Source organism: Rana temporaria, chromosome 8, assembly GCF_905171775.1.
Source record: "Rana temporaria chromosome 8, aRanTem1.1, whole genome shotgun sequence".
NCBI classification, from domain to species: domain Eukaryota; kingdom Metazoa; phylum Chordata; class Amphibia; order Anura; family Ranidae; genus Rana; species Rana temporaria.
In genome coordinates, this window is record NC_053496.1 from 3,143,177 (window position 1) to 3,163,936 (window position 20,760).

The window sequence follows — 20,760 nt, forward strand, 5'->3', positions numbered from 1 at the left end:
CGCCGCCACAGTGAAGCACGGGGAAGCCGTGTTTACATACGGCTCTCCCCGTTCTTCAGCTCCGGGGAGCGATCGTGACGGAGCGGCTAAAAACAAATAGCCGCGCCGTCGTCCCGGATCGCTCCCCGAGCGGACCCGACCTCCGCATGTACCGGGGGGGTCCCGATCGGACCCCCCACCCACGTCTAGCAGAGGACGTACAGGTACGTACATGTGCCTGTCCGTGCCATTCTGCTGACGTATATGTACATGAGGAGGTCGGGAAGTGGTTAAATTGCGCGCGCTTGCGCCGGGCATTTTGCCGGCGTGCCCACGCAATTTATGGAGCTACTGCTCCGTGAATCAAGGGCAGCGCAGTAATTTTGCAGGGGCGCAGGGCAAAAACGTTGCCCTGCGCCTCCGTAAAAAATGCGCAAATCTACCTGAATCCAGCCCATTGTTTTTTTTTTTTTCTTTATCTTTCTGTTTATTCATCTACAGATCAAAGGGATGAACTGCCATCTGCAGATGAAGTCCGTTTAAAGCGATTGTTAAACGCCTTATTAACCCTCAATTTACTCCAATCAGCCGTAATTAACTCCCTTTTCTCCTCCTTCATTTAATTATTATTTTCCTGATGATGATTTTTTTTTTTCTTTCACTTCTATTTTTTAAAATATTAATAATGAAAACTTTTTATTTTTTTTGCCTTGTTCTTTAATAATATTTTTACACCTTTTAACCCCTTGCCGCCCGCCAATGACAAATTGACGGCGGCAAAGTGGTTGTAGAATCCTGAGTGGACGTTATATGACGTCCTCAGGATTCAGAGCCGCTGCGCGCCCCCGGGGGCGCATCGCGGCGATCGTTGTTGCAGGATGCCAGTCTGACACCCCGCAACACCGATCTAGGTAAAGAGTCTCTCACGGAGACACTTTACCACGTGATCAGCCGTGTCCAATCACAGGCTGATCACAATGTAAACAGCAAAAGCCGGTAATCGGCTTTTCCTCACTCGCGTCTGACAGACCCGAGTAGAGGAGAGCAGATCGGCTGCTCCTCTGACAGAGGGGGGGTTTGTGCTGATCGATTATCAGTGCAGCCCCCCGAGGATGCCCACACTAGACCACCAGGGATGCAAAAAAAGGTATGCCACCAGGGATGACAATGACACAAAAAATGAATGCCAATCAGTGCCGCAATGGATGCCATTCAGTGCCCACAATGGGCATCACTGATTGGCAGGCATTGTTTGGCACTGATTGGCATCCATTAGTACAACGCATACGATAGTGCCCATCTATGCCCATCCGTACCACCTATCAGTGCACATCCGTGCCGCCTATCCGTGCCCATCCATGCCGCCTATCCAAGCCCATCCATGCCGCCTATCCGTGCCGCCTATCTGTGCCCATTTGTGCCGCCTATCCGTGCCGCCTATCCAAGCCCATCCATGCCGCCTATCCGTGCCCATCCATGCCACCTATCCGTGCCGCCTATCTGTGCCCATTCGTGCCGCCTATCCAAGCCCATCCATGCCGCCTATCCGTGCCCATCCATGCCACCTATCCGTGCCGCCTATCCAAGCCCATCCATGCCGCCTATCAGTGCCGCCTATCAGTGCCCATCCGTGCCGCATATTAGTGCCCATCAATGCCACCACATCAGTGCCGCCTTGTCAGTGCCGTACCATCAGTGCCCATCAGTGATGGAGAAAACGTACTTATTTACAGTGGGGTAGATTCAGTAAGCAATTGCGTCTGCGTAACCATAGATATGCAGCGTAATTGCTTAGTTGCGCCGGCGTAACGACTTTTCTGTATTCAGGAACCTCGATACGCCGACTGTAGCCTAAGATATGACTGGCATAAGGCTCTTATGCCCGCATATCTTAGGCTGCATTCTTACGATGGCCGCTAGGTGGCGTTCCCGTAGTGGTCAGCGTATAGTATGCAAATTGCCTACTCACGCCGATTCACAACCCTACGCACGCCCTGCGTTCGAATTTTACGTCGTTTGCGTTCGTCGGGTTCTGCGTAAGGCTGCTCCTGCTATTAGCAGGGGCAGCCAAGGCTAAGTATACCCGTCGTTCCCGCGTCGCGATGTTTGAAAATTACGCCGTTTGCGTAAATGAATCGTGAATGGCGCTGGACGCCATTTACGTTCACGTTAAAGCAAATGACGTCCTTGCGACGTCATTTGCCGCAATGCACGTTGGGAAAGTTTCCCGACGGAGCATGCGCACTACGTTCGGCGCGGGAACGCGCCTAATTTAAATGATCCACGCCCCCTACGGGATCATTTAAATTACGCGCGCTTACGCCGGCCAGTTTTACGGAGCGCCCATGCAAATTACGGAGCTACTGCTTCATGAATGAAGCGTAGCGCAGGTAATTTACGGAGGCGTAGCGTAAAAACGGAACGCTGCGCCTCCGTAAGAGTGCGCAAATCTACCCCAATGTTTTATAACAGAAACAAAAAAAAATGTTTTTTCTAAATTTTCGGTAATTTTTTTATTTTTTTTTGCAGAAAATAAATATCCCAGAGGTGATCAAATACCACCAAAAGAAATCTCTGTTTGTGGAACAAAATTATAAAAATGTAGTTTGGGTGCAGTGAAGCACGACCGCGCAATTGTCATTCAAAGTGCGACAGCGCTGAAAGCTAAAAATTGGCCTGGGCGGGAAGGTGTATAAGTGCCCCCCCCCCTCCATCACAGACTCCTCTCCATCACAGACCCCCCTCCGTCACAGATCCCGATCCCCCCCATATCACAGACTCCCCTCCATCACAGACTCCCCTCCATCACAAAGTCACCCATCACAGACTCCCCTCCATCACAGACTCCCCTCCATCACAGATCCCGATTTCCACCCCCATATCACAGACTCCCCTCCATCACAGACTCCCCTCCATCACAAAGTCACCCATCACAGACTCCCCTCCATCACAGACTCCCCTCCATCACAGACTCCCCTCCATCACAGATCCCGATCCCCCCCATATCACAGACTCCCCTCCATCACATATTTTCCCCTCCATCACAGACTCTCCCCTCCATCACAGATCCCGATTTCCACCCCCATATCACAGACTCCCCTCCATCACAGACTCCCCTCCATCACAAAGTCACCCATCACAGACTCCCCTCCATCACAGACTCCCCTCCATCACAGACTCCCCTCCATCACAGATCCCGATCCCCCCCATATCACAGACTCCCCTCCGTCACAGATCCCGATCCCCCCCATATCACAGACTCCCCTCCATCACATATTTTCCCCTCCATCACAGACCCCCCCCCCCATCACAGACTCTCCCCTCCATCACAGATCCCGATTTCCACCCCCATATCACAGACTCCCCTCCATCACAGACTCCCCTCCATCACAAAGTCACCCATCACAGACTCCCCTCCATCACAGACTCCCCTCCATCACAGACTCCCCTCCATCACAGATCCCGATCCCCCCCATATCACAGACTCCCCTCCATCACAGATCCCGATTTCCACCCCCATATCACAGACTCCCCTCCATCACAGACTCCCTTCCATCACAGATCCCGATCCCCCCCCCATATCACAGACTCCCCTCCATATCACAGACTCCCCTCCATCACAGATCCCGATTTCCCCCCCCATATCACAGACTCCCCTCCATCACAGATCCCGATTTCCCCCCCATATCACAGACTCCCCTCCATCACAGATCCCGATTCCCCCCCCATATCACAGACTCCTCTCCATCACAGATCCCGATTCCCCCCCCATATCACAGACTCCCCTCCATCACAGGCTCCCCTCCATCACAGATCCCGATTTCCCCCCCCATATCACAGACTCCCCTCCATCACAGGCTCCCCTCCATCACAGATCCCGATTCCCCCCCCATATCACAGACTCCCCTCCATCACAGACTCCCCTCCATATCACAGACTCCACTCCGTCACAGACTCCCCTCCGTCACAGACTCCCCTCCGTCACAGACTACCCTCCGTCACAGACTCCCCTCCGTCACAGACTCCCCTCCGTCACAGTCACAGACTCCCCTCCGTCACAGACTCCCCTCCATATCACAGACTCCCCCCCCATATCACAGACTCCCCTCCATCACAGACTCCCCTCCGTCACAGTCACAGACTCCCCTCCGTCACAGACTCCCCTCCATATCACAGACTCCCCCCCCATATCACAGACTCCCCTCCATCACAGACTCCTCCAGTGATATTGCTGTCCTTCCCATAAGATCGCAGCACTCCCCCCTCCCCTGCCTTATTCACACAAGACGCGAAGCATGACAGGTCCGAAAAAAAGCGCGGGACTTTTCAAGTGAAAGGCAGATAATTGATTGCTGGGATCGCCCCGCTGCCTAGTAACCAATTACCCGCTTCCTAAATCAAAGTCCCGCCCCTTTGTCCGGACCTGTCATGCTTGGCGTCTTGTGTGAATAATGTAGCAGAGGGGGAGGGGAAGTGCTGCGATCTTATGACAGGGACAGTCCGTGCCGTGGGCCGGGTAAATGACCTTGGCGGGCCGTATGCGGCCCTCGGGCCGTAGTTTGAGGACCCCTGAGGTAGACGGTCCGGATTGGCGTCAGTTGACTCGGTAATGGGCTCGTCCAATGCGCTGATGAAAATCTCGCCATGTATGAGCGCCTCCGGCTATTCGTTTGCTTCTTTGTGCCGCCCACCACATGATCCCTCAGCGCAGGGATAGGCAACCTTGGCACTCCAGTTGAAGGTGAAACTACTAATCCCATCATTCCTCTGGGAGTCATGCCCAGGGCTGTGGATAAGGGGGACCACCAGTCCTCCTGTAGAGGGCCCAGGCCAGCAGGGGGGGGGGGCCAGGCCAGCAGGGGGGGGGGCAGGCCAGCAGGGGGGGGGGCAGGCAAGCAGGGGGGGGGCCCAGGCCAGCAGGGGGGGGGGGGGCCAGGCAAGCAGGGGGGGGCCAGGTAATCAGGGGAAATTCGATTGGGGGCAGGGAGGGTGGTTGTGACGTGGTGGGGGGGTGGGCAATAATGCAACCGATCCCTGTATGGCTCTCTTTGCAGCAGCTGAAATCTGGCTTCTTCTCCTCTCCCTCCCGCCGGCTTTCAGCTGCCGCAGAGAGAGCCATACAAGGGATCGGTCCCAGTGGCGGCTGGTGGGCTTTTCTTCTGGGCGCGGTGTGGCAATCAACCAGCACTACCCCCGCCCCCCCTCTGGGCGGTGCGGCACTGATGCACCCCCCCTTTCCTCCGCACCAGGGGAGCAGCACTATCCTATAGCACCCCCCCCCCCCCCCCCCCCCGGGAGGTCCGGCACTTACTCTGCGGCGGGCTGTGTCCTCCCGGGCAGCGGCGGGTCCGGCTCCAGCGTGTCTCCTCTTCCACAGCGCTTGGCATCCAACAGGATCTGGAAACGAGTCTCGCTGACCTGCCTCCTGATTGGCGGGGGGGTCACTGTAGTGTGAAAATAGCAAAAATTCATTCGCTATGGTCACACCATCGGGGCGCACTCTCTGCGCCCCGAGCCCACCCTAATTTAAGGCCTATTGGAGCCTCTGGCTCTAATCAGGTGCTTTAACCCCTTCCATACCGGGGGGCACTTACGCACCTTCCCGCCCAAGCCAATCTTCAGCTTTCAGCACTGTCGCACTTTGAATGACAATTGCGCGGTCGTGCGACGTGGCTCCCAAACAAAATCAGCGTCCTTTTTCCCCACAAATAGAGCTTTCTTTTGGTGGTATTTGATCGCCTCTGCGCTTTTTTTTTTTTTTTTGCGCAACAACTAAAAAAAGACTGAAAATTTTGAAAAAAAAATTACGTTTTTATTTTTTTCTGTTAATTTTTTTGTAAATAAGTAAGTTTTCTCTTTCAATCACGGGCACTGATATGGCGGCACTGATGGGCACCGATGAGATGGCACTGATGGACATCGATGAGGTAGTACTGACGGGCACAGGTGAGGTGGCACTGATTGGCGGCGCTGGTATGCGGCACTGATGGGCACACATAAGCGGCACTGATGGGCACACATAGGTGGCACTGATGGGCACTCATGGGCGGCACTGATGGGCACTCATGGGCGGCACTGATGGGCACTCATGGGCGGCACAGATGGGCACTCATGGGCGGCACTGATGGGCACTCATGGGCGGCACTGATGGGCACTCATGGGCGGCACTGATGGGCACTCATGGGCGGCACTGGGCACTCATAGGCGGCACAGATGGGCACTCATGGGCGGCACTGATGGATACTTATGGGTGGCACAGATGGGCACTGGGCATGGATGGGCACTGTGGGCTGGCACTGATAGACACTGTGGGGTGGCACTGATGGACACTTGGGGTGGCACTGATGGACATTGTGGGGCAGCACTGATCTACCCATGTTGCCAGTCAGTGCCCATTTGTGGCACTTTTTTTTTTGTTTGCCCTTCCCTGGTGGTCCAGTGTGGCAATCCGAGGGGGGGCTGCACCAATAAACAATCAGCGCGAACCCCCCCTGTCAGGAGAGCCGCCGATCGGCTCTCCTCTACTCAGGTCTGTCAGACGCAAGTGAGGAAGAGCCGATCAGTGGCTCTTCCTGTTTACATCGTGATCAGCCGTGATTGGACACGGCTGATCACGTGGTACAGAGTCTCCGCCGGAGGCTCTTTACCGAGATCGGAGATGCAGGGTGTCAGACTGACACACCGCACCACCGATCGCCGCGCTGCGCGCCCCATGAAATCCTGCAGGACGTCCAGTCAGGATTTCACAACCACTTCCCGGACGTCAATCCCCTATGGAGCGGGCGGGAAGTGGTTAAAAACACCCCCCCCCCCCCCCCCATAGGAATTCAGAAAGGGGCTGGATAGGGAGGGCGGCGAAAGGAGTTGGGGGGTCAGTCCCAGTATCGCCCCCCCTCCTTGTGCACCTTACGTTTCCCCTTGCTGCCCAGGCCCCCCCCCCCCCCGCAGTGCTATCGGCTTCCCTCCCTCTCCTTTCAGCAGCTGCAAGCTCACAATAGGATGCCTCAGGATGGAGAGCGGGGGAAAGATCTGGTAAATATGTCACATTCACTGGCCACTTCCTTCCCCGAATGAACACAGTGAGCGATCGGCGCTGATCACACGCTGTGTTCATTCATAACTGAAGCATAGAAAACTGTGCTGATTAGGATGGAGAGTGGAGGAAGGGTCTGGTAAATATGTCACATTTACCAGCCACTTCCTTTCCTAACACAATAAGTGATTGATACTGATTACTCACTGTGTTCATTCATAGTCAGATTTGGGGGGGGGGGGCTGCGATGGCTATATGGGGCCCTGTGGTTTCGAACAGCAGCCCTGGTCATGCCTGTGGCTGTCATTCTTGCAATACTTTCTGGGACTTGTAGTTCCACCTGGAGCTCTGAGGTTGGGGGGTCAGTCTGGGAATTGGGGGTGGGGATGGAAGGACCACGGTGGGTCACTGTGAAGAGCGATATTCTGATTGTCAATCCTTTGTGTCTTCCAGAACTCGATCCGCCACAACCTGTCTCTGAACAAGTGTTTCCGGAAAGTGCCGCGGCCCCGGGATGACCCGGGAAAGGTCAGCATTATCTCTGTACAATGAGGGGCCCCTGGTACAGGGCCACTTACCTGACCATAGATGAGTATCCTTCACTCTTCACACCCGGCGTCTACATTGTAGTCATAGCAGGGGAGATCACCATACACACTCCACTCCACTGAATTATACTCCGTAGGGGGGGGTTTAAGAATCATGGGGGGGTGAGACTCATGGGGGGGTGAGACTCATGAGGGGGTGAGACTAATAGGGGGTGTAAGACTCATGGGGGGGTGAGACTCATGGGGGGGGGTGAGACTAATAGGGGGTGTAAGACTCATGGGGGGGTGAAACTCATGGGGGGGGTGTAAGACTCATGGGGGGGGGGGGAAAGACTCGTGAGGGAGTGTAAGGCTCATAAGGGGGTGAGACTAATGGGGGGTTCAAGAATCATGGGGGGGGTGAGTCTCATTAGGGGGGGTGTAAGAATCATAGGGGGGGTGAGTCTCATTGGGGGGGTGTGAGACTCATGGGAGTGTAAGAATCATAGGGGGGGTGAGTCTCATTAGGGGGGTGTGTGAGACTCATGGGAGTGTAAGAATCATAGGGGGGGGTGAGTCTCATTAGGGGGGGTGTGAGACTCATGGGAGTGTAAGAATCATAGGGGGGGTGAGTCTCATTTAGGGGGGGGGTGTGAGACTCATGGGAGTGTAAGAATCATAGGGGGGGGGGGGGTGAGTCTCATTGGGGGGGGGGGGTGAGACTCATGGGAGTGTAAGAATCACAGGGGGGGTGAGTCTCATTTAGGGGGGGGGTGTGAGACTCATGGGAGTGTAAGAATCATAGGGGGGGTGAGTCTCATTAGGGGGGGTGTGAGACTCATGGGATTGTAAGAATCATAGGGGGGGTGAGTCTCATTAGGGGGGGTGTAAGAATCATAGGGGGGGTGAGTCTCATTAGGGGGGGTGTGAGACTCATGGGAGTGTAAGGCTCATGGGGGGGGTGAGTCTCATTAGGGGGGGGGGGGGGGTGAGACTCATGGGAGTGTAAGAATCATAGGGGGGGGTCTCATTAGGGGGGGGTGAGACTCATGGGGGTGTAAGAATCATAGGGGGGGGTGAGTCTCATTAGGGGGGGGGTGTGAGACTCATGGGAGTGTAAGAATCATAGGGGGGGGGTCTCATTAGGGGGGGGTGAGACTCATGGGGGTGTAAGAATCATAGGGGGGGTGAGTCTCATTAGGGGGGGGGGTGTGAGACTCATGGGAGTGTAAGAATCATAGGGGGGGGTCTCATTAGGGGGGGTGAGACTCATGGGGGTGTAAGAATCATAGGGGGGGGGTGTGAGACTCATGGGAGTGTAAGAATCTCACAGGGGGGGGGGGGTGAGTCTTATTAGGGGGGGTGTGTGACTCATGGGAGTGTAAGGCTCATGGGGGGGGGAGTGAGACTCAGATATTTGGAAACTTAAAAATTCGGAAATGAAAAAATGTGGATATTTCTGAATTAACGAATTTGCTGAGGGGAGAAAGAATCGTGAAAGTCTAACTGATGCAAATTTTTTCTCTGTCCCCCCCCCAGGGATCCTATTGGATGATTGACAGCTGCCCGAAAGAAGACGTAGCCCTGCCCCGGAGGAAGAGGCCACACCCCGATGATGAGGTAACAGCAGCTGTGTCACACCCCCATCACTTCAGCTCCACCCATGCAGAACTTTACCAAAAGAAATAAGTATATTGGGGTTTATATTCTATTCAGAAAATCCTATAGAGGGCATAATAGTGGGACTTCACATCCAGTGCCGGGAAAAAGTATTCATACCCCCTATATATACAGATAGCCGGGAAAAAGTATTCATACCCCTCTATATACAGTGCCGGGAAAAAGTATTCATACCCCTCTATATACAGATAGCCAGGAAAAAGTATTCATACCCCTCTATATACAGATAGCTGGGAAAAAGTATTCATACCCCTCTATATACAGTGCCGGGAAAAAGTATTCATACCCCTCTATATACAGATAGCCGGGAAAAAGTATTCATACCCCTGGAAATTCTCCACATTTTGTCATGTTACAACCAAAAAACTGTATTTTATTGGGATTTTCTGTGATAGATCAACACAAAGTGTCACATAATTGTGAAGTGGAAGGAAAATGATACAAATAAATCTGTGAAAAGTGTGGGGGAGGGGCATTTGTATGGTCCTCCAATGCCATAGAGACGATCAGAGATTCTCTGGTAACCTCTATGGTCAGCTGTGCGAGCCGGCAGATCGTTTCTTGAGGGTGCTCCAGTAAAAACGTTAAAGGGGGAGGGGTTTGGGGGGGGTGGAAACTTCCCCTCCCGCCGCTTCTTAAAGGGATCCAGTGGCAAGTGGACGATCGGATGGAAGGGGCCCCCCAATCGCTCTCCTTCATTGTGTAGAATGGACGCTCATAGGAATCTGTGTTGTTGGGTTGTAATGTCGATCTTCGGGTGTCACTTGCAGCTCTCCCAGGATTCCACCGAACAGGAAGTGAATAAGAGCCCCCTGAGTACCACCAGCGATGTGTCCGTCACCACGGAGACCGCACAGGGGGGGCACCACATGGAGAACAATTCCCCCCTCCCCAGCTACAGCCAGGTGAGTGATCGTCTTCCTTCCGAGGAGATCAAAACCAACGTTTGTTACATTTCTGGATGTAAATTGCTCTTTGGGCCCACAACAGGGACTGGGCCCGGGGAAGCTTCCCCTTTTGCCCTGTGCTAAAGATGGCCCTGGCTACTACCCCGATCCTCACCAGGTCCTGTGCCGAGCTACTACCCCGATCCTCACCAGGTCCTGTGCCGAGCTACTACCCCCGATCCTCACCGCCTTCCAGGTCCTGTACCAAGCTACTACCCCGATCCTCACCAGGTCCTGTGCCGAGCTACTACCCCGATCTTCATCAGGTCCTGTGCCGAGCTACTACCCCGATCCTCACCAGGTCCTGTGCCGAGCTACTACCCCCGATCCTCACCGCCTTCCAGGTCCTGTACCAAGCTACTACCCCGATCCTCACCAGGTCCTGTGCCAAGCTACTACCCCCGATCCTCACCAGGTCCTGTGTCAAGCTACTACCCCCGATCCTCACCAGGTCCTGTGTCGAGCTACTACCCCGATCTTCATCAGGTCCTGTGCCGAGCTACTACCCCCAATCCTCACTGTCTTCCAGGTCCTGTGTCGAGCTACTACCCCCGATCCTCACCGTCTTCTAGGTCCTGTGCCGAGCTACTACCCTCGATCCTCACCGTCTTCCAGGTCCTGTGCCGAGCTAATTCCCCCGATCCTCACCGTCTTCCAGGTCCTGTGCCGAGCTACTACCCCCGATCTTCACCGTCTTCTAGGTCCTGTGTCGAACTACTACCCCCGATCCTCACCGTCTTCTAGGTCCTGTGCCGAGCTACTACCCCCGATCTTCACCGTCTTCCAGGTCCTGTGCCCAGCTATTTCCCCGATCCTCACCGTCTTCCAGGTCCTGTGCCGAGCTAATTCCCCCGATCCTCACCATCTTCCGGGTCCTGTGCCGAGCTACTACCCCGATCCTCACCATCCTCCAGGTTCTGTGCCGAGCTACTATCCCCGATCCTCACCATCTTCCAGGTTCTGTGCCGAGCTACTACCCCTGATCCTCACCGTCTTCCAGGTCCTGTGCCGAGCTACTACCCCCGATCCTCACCATCTTCCAGGTTCTGTGCCGAGCTACTACCCCTGATCCTCACCGTCTTCTAGGTCCTGTGCCGAGCTACTACCCCCGATCTTCACCATCTTCCAGGTCCTGTGCCGAGCTACTACCCCAATCCTCACCATCTTCCAGGTCCTGTGCCGAGCTACTACCCCCGATCTTCACCGTCTTCCAGGTCCTGTGCCCAGCTATTTCCCCGATCTTCACAGTCTTCCAGGTCCTGTGCCGAGCTAATTCCCCCGATCCTCACCGTCTTCCGGGTCCTGTGCCGAGCTACTACCCCGATCCTCACCGTCTTCCAGGTCCTGTGCCGAGCTACTACCCCGATCCTCACCGTCTTCCGGGTCCTGTGCCGAGCTACTACCCCGATCCTCGCCGTCTTCCGGGTCCTGTGCCGAGCTACTACCCCGATCCTCGCCGTCTTCCGGGTCCTGTGCCGAGCTACTACCCCAATCCTCACCGTCTTCCAGGTCCTGTGCCGAGCTACTACCCCGATCCTCACCAGGTCCTGTGTCGAGCTACTACCCCAATCCTCACCAGGTCCTGTGTCGAGCTACTACCCCGATCTTCATCAGGTCCTGTGTCGAGCTACTACCCCAATCCTCACCGTCTTCCAGGTCCTGTGCCGAGCTACTACCCCCAATCCTCACTGTCTTCCAGGTCCTGTGCCGAGCTACTACCCCAATCCTCACCGTCTTCCGGGTCCTGTGCCGAGCTACTACCCCAATCCTCACCGTCTTCCAGGTCCTGTGCCGAGCTACTACCCCCAATCCTCACTGTCTTCCAGGTCCTGTGCCGAGCTACTACCCCAATCCTCACCGTCTTCCAGGTCCTGTGCCGAGCTACTACCCCAATCCTCACCGTCTTCCAGGTCCTGTGCCGAGCTACTACCCCCGATCTTCACCGTCTTCCAGGTCCTGTGCCCAGCTATTTCCCCGATCCTCACCGTCTTCCAGGTCCTGTGCCCAGCTATTTCCCCGATCCTCACCGTCTTCCGGGTCCTGTGCCGAGCTACTACCCCGATCCTCACCGTCTTCTAGGTCCTGTGCCGAGCTACTATCCCCGATCCTCACCATCTTCCAGGTCCTGTGCCGAGCTACTACCCCTGATCCTCACCATCTTCCAGGTCCTGTGTCGAACTACTACCCCCGATCCTCACCGTCTTCTAGGTCCTGTGCCGAGCTACTACCCCCGATCTTCACCGTCTTCCAGGTCCTGTGCCCAGCTATTTCCCCGATCCTCACCGTCTTCCAGGTCCTGTGCCGAGCTACTACCCCGATCCTCACCGTCTTCCAGGTCCTGTGCCGAGCTACTACCCCCGATCCTCACCGTCTTCCAGGTCCTGTGCCGAGCTACTACCCCCGATCCTCACCGTCTTCCAGGTCCTGTGCCGAGCTACTATCCCCGATCCTCACCATCTTCCAGGTTCTGTGCCGAGCTACTACCCCTGATCCTCACCATCTTCCGGGTCCTGTGCCGAGCTACTACCCCCGATCTTCACCGTCTTCCAGGTCCTGTGCCCAGCTACTACCCCCGATCCTCACCATCTTCCAGGTCCTGTGCCGAGCTACTACCCCCGATCTTCACCGTCTTCCAGGTCCTGTGCCGAGCTACTACCCCGATCCTCACCGTCTTCCAGGTCCTGTGCCGAGCTACTACCCCGATCCTCACCGTCTTCCGGGTCCTGTGCCGAGCTACTACCCCGATCCTCGCCGTCTTCCGGGTCCTGTGCCGAGCTACTACCCCCGATCCTCACCGTCTTCCAGGTCCTGTGCCGAGCTACTACCCCGATCCTCACCAGGTCCTGTGTCGAGCTACTACCCCAATCCTCACCAGGTCCTGTGTCGAGCTACTACCCTGATCCTCACCGTCTTCCGGGTCCTGTGCCGAGCTACTACCCCCGATCCTCACCATCTTCCGGGTTCTGTGCCGAGCTACTACCCCCGATCTTCACCGTCTTCCGGGTTCTGTGTCAAGCTACTACCCCAAATCCTCACCGTCTTCCGGGTTCTGTGCCCAGCTACTACCCCCGATCCTCACCATCTTCCGGGTTCTGTGCCGAGCTACTACCCCCGATCTTCACCGTCTTCCGGGTTCTGTGTCAAGCTACTACCCCAAATCCTCACCGTCTTCCGGGTTCTGTGCCGAGCTACTACTACCCTGATCCTCACCGTCTTTCGGGTTCTGTGTCAAGCTACTACCCCCGATCTTCACCGTCTTCCAGGTCCTGTGCCGAGCTACTACCCCGATCCTCACTGTCCTCCGGGTCCTGTGCTGCTACTACCCCGATCCTCACCGTCTTCCAGGTTCTTTCCAGAGCTACTACCCCGATCCTCACCGTCTTCCAGGTCCTGTACCAAGCTACTACCCTGATCCTCACCATCCTCCAGCTCCTGTGCTGGGCTTCTACCCCGATCCTCACCGTCTTCCAGGTCCTGTGCCAAGCTACTACCCCCGATCCTCACCGTCTCCCGGAGTCCTGTGCTGAGCTACTACCCCCGATCCTCACCGTCTTCTGGGTCCTGTGCTGAGCTACTACCCCGATCCTCACCATCTTCCAGGTCCTGTGCCGAGCTACTACCCCCAATCCTCACTGTCTTCCAGGTCCTGTGCCGAGCTACTACCCCGATCCTCACCGTCTTCTAGGTCCTGTGCCGAGCTACTACCCCCGATCTTCACCGTCTTCCAGGTCCTGTGCCAAGCTACTACCCCGATCCTCACCGTCTTCCAGGTCCTGTGCCAAGCTACTACCCCCGATCCTCACCGTCTCCCGGAGTCCTGTGCTGAGCTACTACCCCCGATCCTCACCGTCTTCTGGGTCCTGTGCTGAGCTACTACCCCGATCCTCACCATCTTCCAGGTCCTGTGCCGAGCTACTACCCCCAATCCTCACTGTCTTCCAGGTCCTGTGCCGAGCTACTACCCCGATCCTCACCGTCTTCTAGGTCCTGTGCCGAGCTACTACCCCCGATCTTCACCGTCTTCCAGGTCCTGTGCCAAGCTACTACCCCGATCCTCACCGTCTTCCGGGTTCTGTGCCAAGCTACTACCCCGATCCTCACCGTCTTCCGGGTCCTGTGCCAAGCTACTACCCCCGATCTTCACCGTCTTCCGGGTCCTGTGCCGAGCTACTACCCCCGATCTTCACCGTCTTCCAGGTCCTGTGCCAAGCTACTACCCCGATCCTCACCGTCTTCCGGGTTCTGTGCCAAGCTACTACGCCGATCCTCACCATCTTCCGGGTCCTGTGCCAAGCTACTACCCCCGATCCTCACCATCTTCCGGTTTCTGTGTCGAGCTACTACCCCCGATCCTCACCATCTTCCGGGTCCTGTGCCGAGCTACTACCCCCGATCCTCACCATCTTCCGGGTTCTGTGCCAAGCTACTACCAGCGATCCTCACCATCTTCCGGATCCTGTGCCGAGCTACTACCCCCGATCCTCACCATCTTCCGGGTTCTGTGCCGAGCTACTACCCCCGATCCTCACCGTCTTCCGGGTCCTGTGCCGAGCTACTACCCCCCGATATTTACCCTCTTCCAGGTCCTGTGCCCAGCTACTTCCCCGATCCTCACCATCTTCCGGGTCCTGTGCCGAGCTACTACCCCCAATCTTTACCCTCTTCCAGGTCCTGTGCCGAGCTACTACCCTGATCCTCACCGTCTTCTATGGCCTTGTGCCGAGCTACTTCCCCGATCCTCACCGTCTTCTATGGCCTGTGCCGAGCTACTACCCCGATCCTCACCGTCTTTTGGGTTCTGTGTCAAGCTACTACCACAAATCCTCACCGTCTTCCGGGTTCTGTGCCGAGCTACTACTACTACCCTGATCCTCACCGTCTTTTGGGTTCTGTGCCGAGCTACTACCCCAATCCTCACCGTCTTCCAGGTCCTGTACCAAGCTACTACCCCGATCCTCACCATCCTCCAGCTCCTGTGCTGGGCTTCTACCCCGATCCTCAGTCTTCCAGGTCCTGTGCCGAGCTACTACCCCCGATCCTCACCGTCTTCTGGGTCCTGTGCTGAGCTACTACCCCAATCCTCACCGTCTTCCAGGTCCTGTGCCGAGCTACTCCCCCGAATCCTCACCGTCTTTCGGGTTATGTGCTGAGCTACTACCCCTGATCCTCACCATCTTCCGGGTTCTGTGCTGCTACTACCCCGATACTCACCTTCTTCCAGGTTCTGTCCCGAGCTACTACCCCGATCCTCACCGTCTTCCATGTCCTGTGCCAAGCTACTACCCCGATCCTCACCATCCTCCAGCTCCTGTGCTGGGCTTCTACCCCGATCCTCACTGTCTTCCAGGTCCTGTGTTGAGCTACTACCCCGATCCTCACCATCTTCCATGTCCTGGGCCGAGCTACTACCCCGATCCTCACCGTCTTCCAGGTCCTGTACCAAGCTACTACCCCGATCCTCACCATCCTCCAGCTCCTGTACCAAGCTACTACCCCGGTCCTCACCATCCTCCAGCTCCTGTACCAAGCTACTACCCCGATCCTCACCATCCTCCAGCTCCTGTGTTGGGCTACTACCCCCGATCCTCACCGTCTTTTGGGTCCTGTGCTGAGCTACTACCCCGATCCTCACAGTCTTCTGGGTCCTGTGCTGAGCTACTACCCCGATTCTCACCATCTTCAATGTCCTGTGCCGAGCTACTACCCCGATCCTCACCATCCTCCAGCTCCTGTGCTGAGCTACTACCCCCGATCCTCACCGTCTTCCAGGTCCTGTGTCCTGTTCCTTGCATAAGGAACACGGTGAGGGGGGGGGTGGGGCGGTGGCACTTGCTTGATGCCATTCACAGGTTGGGCACAAACACCATTCAGAGGACACTTTTTGCATTTGTTCAATTGTGGAAGAAATTTGAAAATCCCCCCCGGGGAGTTTTTTGTTGCAGCAAACGGACTGTCAAGCAAATTTCAGTATATATACATTTTTTTATTATACAAATATTAAAATCAAAAAAGGTTTTAAAATATGAGCTCTGGTTACATAAATTGTAGGCATGGTATAGTCAAGACAAATCTTACAGTAATGATCCTGCCCCAACGTGTTTCGACCAACCAAGTCGTAGTCTTCTTCAGGGGGACTGTATTGCCTCCAATTGATGGGAGACAGTGTTTGGAACCAGAGATTTATAAAAAGATTATCCAAGACTTCTGTTGGGCCAGTCTGACCATCCACCTGGCGGGGCCCAATGTGACTGCCTTACAAGGAACCATGCCTGGAGGAGATGGGATTAGGCCACCATAGACAGAAAAGCCACTTGTATTACCCCCCAATACCCCCCCAAGGTGTTCAGGTAAGCCCTGCAGGATCATTGAGTACATCACTGAAGATACAATGTATTTTCCTAACCCATGTTTGCTATTACTGACTGACCCCGTTTCTCTCTTCTCCCCCCGCAGGCTGCCCCGGCTCACATGCCCCCCGACTCCAGGGCCCCGTCCTACAACAACAACGACTGCTACAAATTCTCCTTCTCGGAAATCCCCGACCTCAGCTGCTCCTTCCGCAGCCTGTACCGTACATTGCAGGGTAAACGGGGTCAGGATGGAGGAGGGTAGTGCAGGAAGGTGACCGGCCAGGTAGTGCAGCAGAGCCCCATGGAATCTACCCGGGAGCCGAGCCGCCCCACAGAACATTTCAGCTTCATTTCACACTCCGGCATTGAAATTAGTGGGAGGAATAGTGTCCCATCATTGATCATTGGTGTCAGTGGGAGGAATAGTGTCCCATCATTGGTATCAGTGGGAGGAATAGTGTCCCATCATTGGTGTCAGTGGGAGGAATAGTGTCCCATCATTGGTGTCAGTGGGAGGAATAGTGTCCCATCATTGGTATCAGTGGGAGGAATAGTGTCCCATCAGTGGGAGGAATAGTGTCCTATCATTGGTGTCAGTGGGAGGAATAGTGTCCCATCATTGGTGTCAGTGGGGGGAATAGTGTCCCATCATTGGTGTCAGTGGGGGGAATAGTGTCCTATCATTGGTATCAGTGGGAGGAATAGTGTCCCATCATTGGTATCAGTGGGAGGAATAGTGTCCCATCATTGGTGTCAGTGGGAGGAATAGTGTCCCATCATTGGTGTCAGTGGGAGGAATAGTGTCCCATCATTGGTATCAGTGGGAGGAATAGTGTCCCATCATTGTTGTCAGTGGAAGGAATAGTGTCCCATCGTTGGTATCAGTGGGAGGAATAGTGTCCTATCATTGGTGTCAGTGGGAGGAATAGTGTCCTATCATTGGTGTCAGTGGAAGGAATAGTGTCCCATCATTGGTGTCAGTGGGAGGAATAGTGTCCCATCATTGGTATCAGTGGAAGGAATAGTGTCCCATCATTGGTGTCAGTGGGAGGAATAGTGTCCCATCATTGGTGTCAGTGGGAGGAATAGTGTCCCATCATTGGTATCAGTGGGAGGAATAGTGTCCCATCATTGTTGTCAGTGGAAGGAATAGTGTCCCATCGTTGGTATCAGTGGGAGGAATAGTGTCCTATCATTGGTGTCAGTGGGAGGAATAGTGTCCTATCATTGGTGTCAGTGGAAGGAATAGTGTCCCATCATTGGTGTCAGTGGGAGGAATAGTGTCCCATCATTGGTATCAGTGGAAGGAATAGTGTCCCATCATTGGTATCAGTGGGAGGAATAGTGTCCCATCATTGGTGTCAGTGGGAGGAATAGTGTCCCATCGTTGGTGTCAGTGGGAGGAATAGTGTCCCATCGTTGGTATCAGTGGGAGGAATAGTGTCCCATCGTTGGTATCAGTGGGAGGAATAGTGTCCCATCGTTGGTGTCAGTGGGAGGAATAGTGTCCCATCATTGTCCTCTCCCAATCCTCCCTCCTAGCACAAATCCCCCCCCCCCCCCCCCCCCAAAAAAAGTCCCCTCCTAGTACAATTACACCTCCCCCACCATATCTCCTCTCCTAGCACAAATCCTCTTCCCCTATCCCACCTCATAACACAGACCCCCATAAATCACCACTCCTAGTACTGCCCCCCCCCTTCCAACACAAATCCCCTCCCACCTCACATTATACCCCAGTCCCCAAGGCAGCTTCTCTTCCTGCCCATCCCTTTGTCTCAGTCCCGAGTTGCTGTATCTGAACGACTGGCTGGAATTTTTCCACCCGGCTCCTTCAACAAACGTTGATTTGATGATCGGTCCCGGTGTTGCCGATCGGTCCACCAGAAAAGGAGCCGATTCACTGACCGTCCCAATATTGTCCAACACAAAAAAAAAAGCCCCCCACAGATTGTTTCCATATAGGTTTAGAATTTCTGTTCTGCGCATTCCTCAAATTTGGGGATCCCCTTAACAGAAGCGGCCGGCGCCGGTAGGAGGTCACACAGGGTCAGCTAGGGCCGGGTTCCCCCCATAGATCAGGACCCAGTGAGCTGCAGGGCGGGGTGTTTTCTCTCCGGTGACTCTCCTTCTCTTTATCCTCAGGACTCTCTCCTCTCCCCACCGATGTACAACAACCACCTCCCCCACCTTCCTCCAGCTGCTGCATGTACCAGCAGAATTCGGGGGAGTCGTCCACCTCGCTGCACCCCCACAATGTCCCCAGCATCAGCAACCCCTCGTCTTCTCACCATCAAGCCCAACAGCAGCAGCAGCCGCCGCCTTCTTACCTTCCCCCCCAGCAGATGTCCCGGCCAGCTGCCCCCGGCATGCCTCTGGGTGAGTCCGTCCAATCAGAGCCGTGGAAGGAATCGTGTTCTTCTACTGGCTGGAAAAAGTCCTCACCTTCCCCCGCTTTTCTCCATCCAGGTCTCCCCAGCGACTGGCCTTCCAACATCGACTCTCTAAAGGAGAGCTTCAAGATCGTCAGCAACCTGGACTGGTCCACCGTAGACCTGTCCCAATTCTCAGGTCAGTCCATGTAGAGATTCCCCCATACTAAGAAATCACACCCCCCAGGAGGACGTAGAGATTCCCCCGTACTACACAAGACACCCCCCAGAAGGACGTAGAGATTCCCCCATACTACACGAGACATCACACCCTCCCGAAGGACGTAGAGATTCCCCCATACTAAGACATCACACCCCCCAGAAGGACATAGAGATTCCACCATACCACACGAGACACCCCCCAGAAAGACGTAGAGCTTCCCCCATACCACACGAGACATCCCCCAGAAGGACGTAGAGATTCCCCCATACTACACGAGACATCACACCCCCCAGTAGGACGTAAAGATTCCCAATACTGAGACATCACTCCCTCCAGAAGGACGTAGAGATTCTCCCATACTACACGAGACATCACATCCTCTAGAAAGACGTAGAGATTCCCCCATACCACACAAGACATCACACCCCCCAGAAGGACGTAGAGATTCCCCCATACTACACGAGACATCACATCCTCTAGAAGGACGTAGAGATTCCCCCATACTACACGAGACATCACACCCTCCTGAAGGACGTAGAGATTCCCAATACTAAGACAGGCGCCCTGTATGTATTGTAGATTAGGGGGCCGGATGCATGGATAGGGGGGTGGCGCCCCGCATGTATGTATAGGGGGGTGGCGCCCCATATGCACTGTAGATCAGGGGGCCCGGGTGCATGGATGGGGGGGTGGTGCCCCTGCGCCCCATATATAGATCAGAGGGCCGGATGCATGGACACATTGGACAGGGGGGTGGTGCCCCGCATGTAGATTAGGGGGCCGGATGCATGGATAGGGGGGTGGCGCCCTGTATGTATTGTAGATTAGGGGGCCCGGATGCATGTATAGGGGGGTGGCGCCCCATACATAGATTAGAGGGCCGGATGCATGGACAGGGGGGTGGCGCCCCGCATGTAGATTAGGGGGCCGGATGCATTGAAAAGGGGGTGGCACCCCTGTGCCCCGTATGTAGATTAGGGGGCCGAATGCATTTATAGGGGGGCGGCGCCCCTGTGCCCTGCAATACGGGCCACCACTGGCGGGTAGATAGTTACTAATGGTAAATGAAGCACCACATAGTCACCATGTATGTATTTGGTGCATCTGCTCAGTCTATCATGCGGGAGGTTCTGACCCAGCCAATGGACTGTCCCCCATGATCCCTTGGTTGAGGGCGTCTCAGATTTAGCCTTGTGGTATTCTAGTTGTCACCCAATCCTTCCCGATGACGATCATCGAACATCTCTGGGCAGGAAATGAAAATATTTGAAGAAAAGTAAACCTATTTTTTTTTTTTTGTGTGTCTTTGATCCCCCAGACCTCATGGAGAGCCTGCGCCAGGCCGAGCTAAAGAACTGGAGCTTAGACCAGCACCACATCGCCAGCCTGTGCGACTCCTTATCCCATCTGCTAAGCCACACCGGTCTCCTGCCGCCCGCACATGGCCAGACCTCATCCTGCCAATCTCCCTGCATGCCCCCCACCACCAGCAGTTCCTGTGCACTTCAGGGAGCCAAGCCCGGGCACACCATGGCAGGTAAGAGGAAGAAGGAGGGGTGCGCTGATTGGTACTGCATGGTTTGGCGTGGCCGGTTTTAGACGTCGGTTGGTTGGCCGTCAGTCTTTCATTGAGAACAATGGGCTTCCCA

General features: G+C 55.1%; 1 protein-coding gene across 1 annotated transcript in view; it reads left to right on the forward strand.

Moving 5' to 3' along the window:
* Positions 1-20,760, forward strand: part of FOXJ2 (forkhead box J2) — a 48,031-nt gene that overhangs the window by 20,365 nt on the left and 6,906 nt on the right. Inside the window, exons 3-9 of the mRNA XM_040361214.1 lie at positions 7,466-7,540; positions 9,079-9,159; positions 9,990-10,124; positions 16,620-16,749; positions 18,662-18,895; positions 18,986-19,087; positions 20,430-20,648. Coding sequence (XP_040217148.1) covers positions 7,466-7,540; positions 9,079-9,159; positions 9,990-10,124; positions 16,620-16,749; positions 18,662-18,895; positions 18,986-19,087; positions 20,430-20,648 — 976 coding nt within the window. The remainder of the gene's footprint in view (positions 1-7,465; positions 7,541-9,078; positions 9,160-9,989; positions 10,125-16,619; positions 16,750-18,661; positions 18,896-18,985; positions 19,088-20,429; positions 20,649-20,760) is intronic.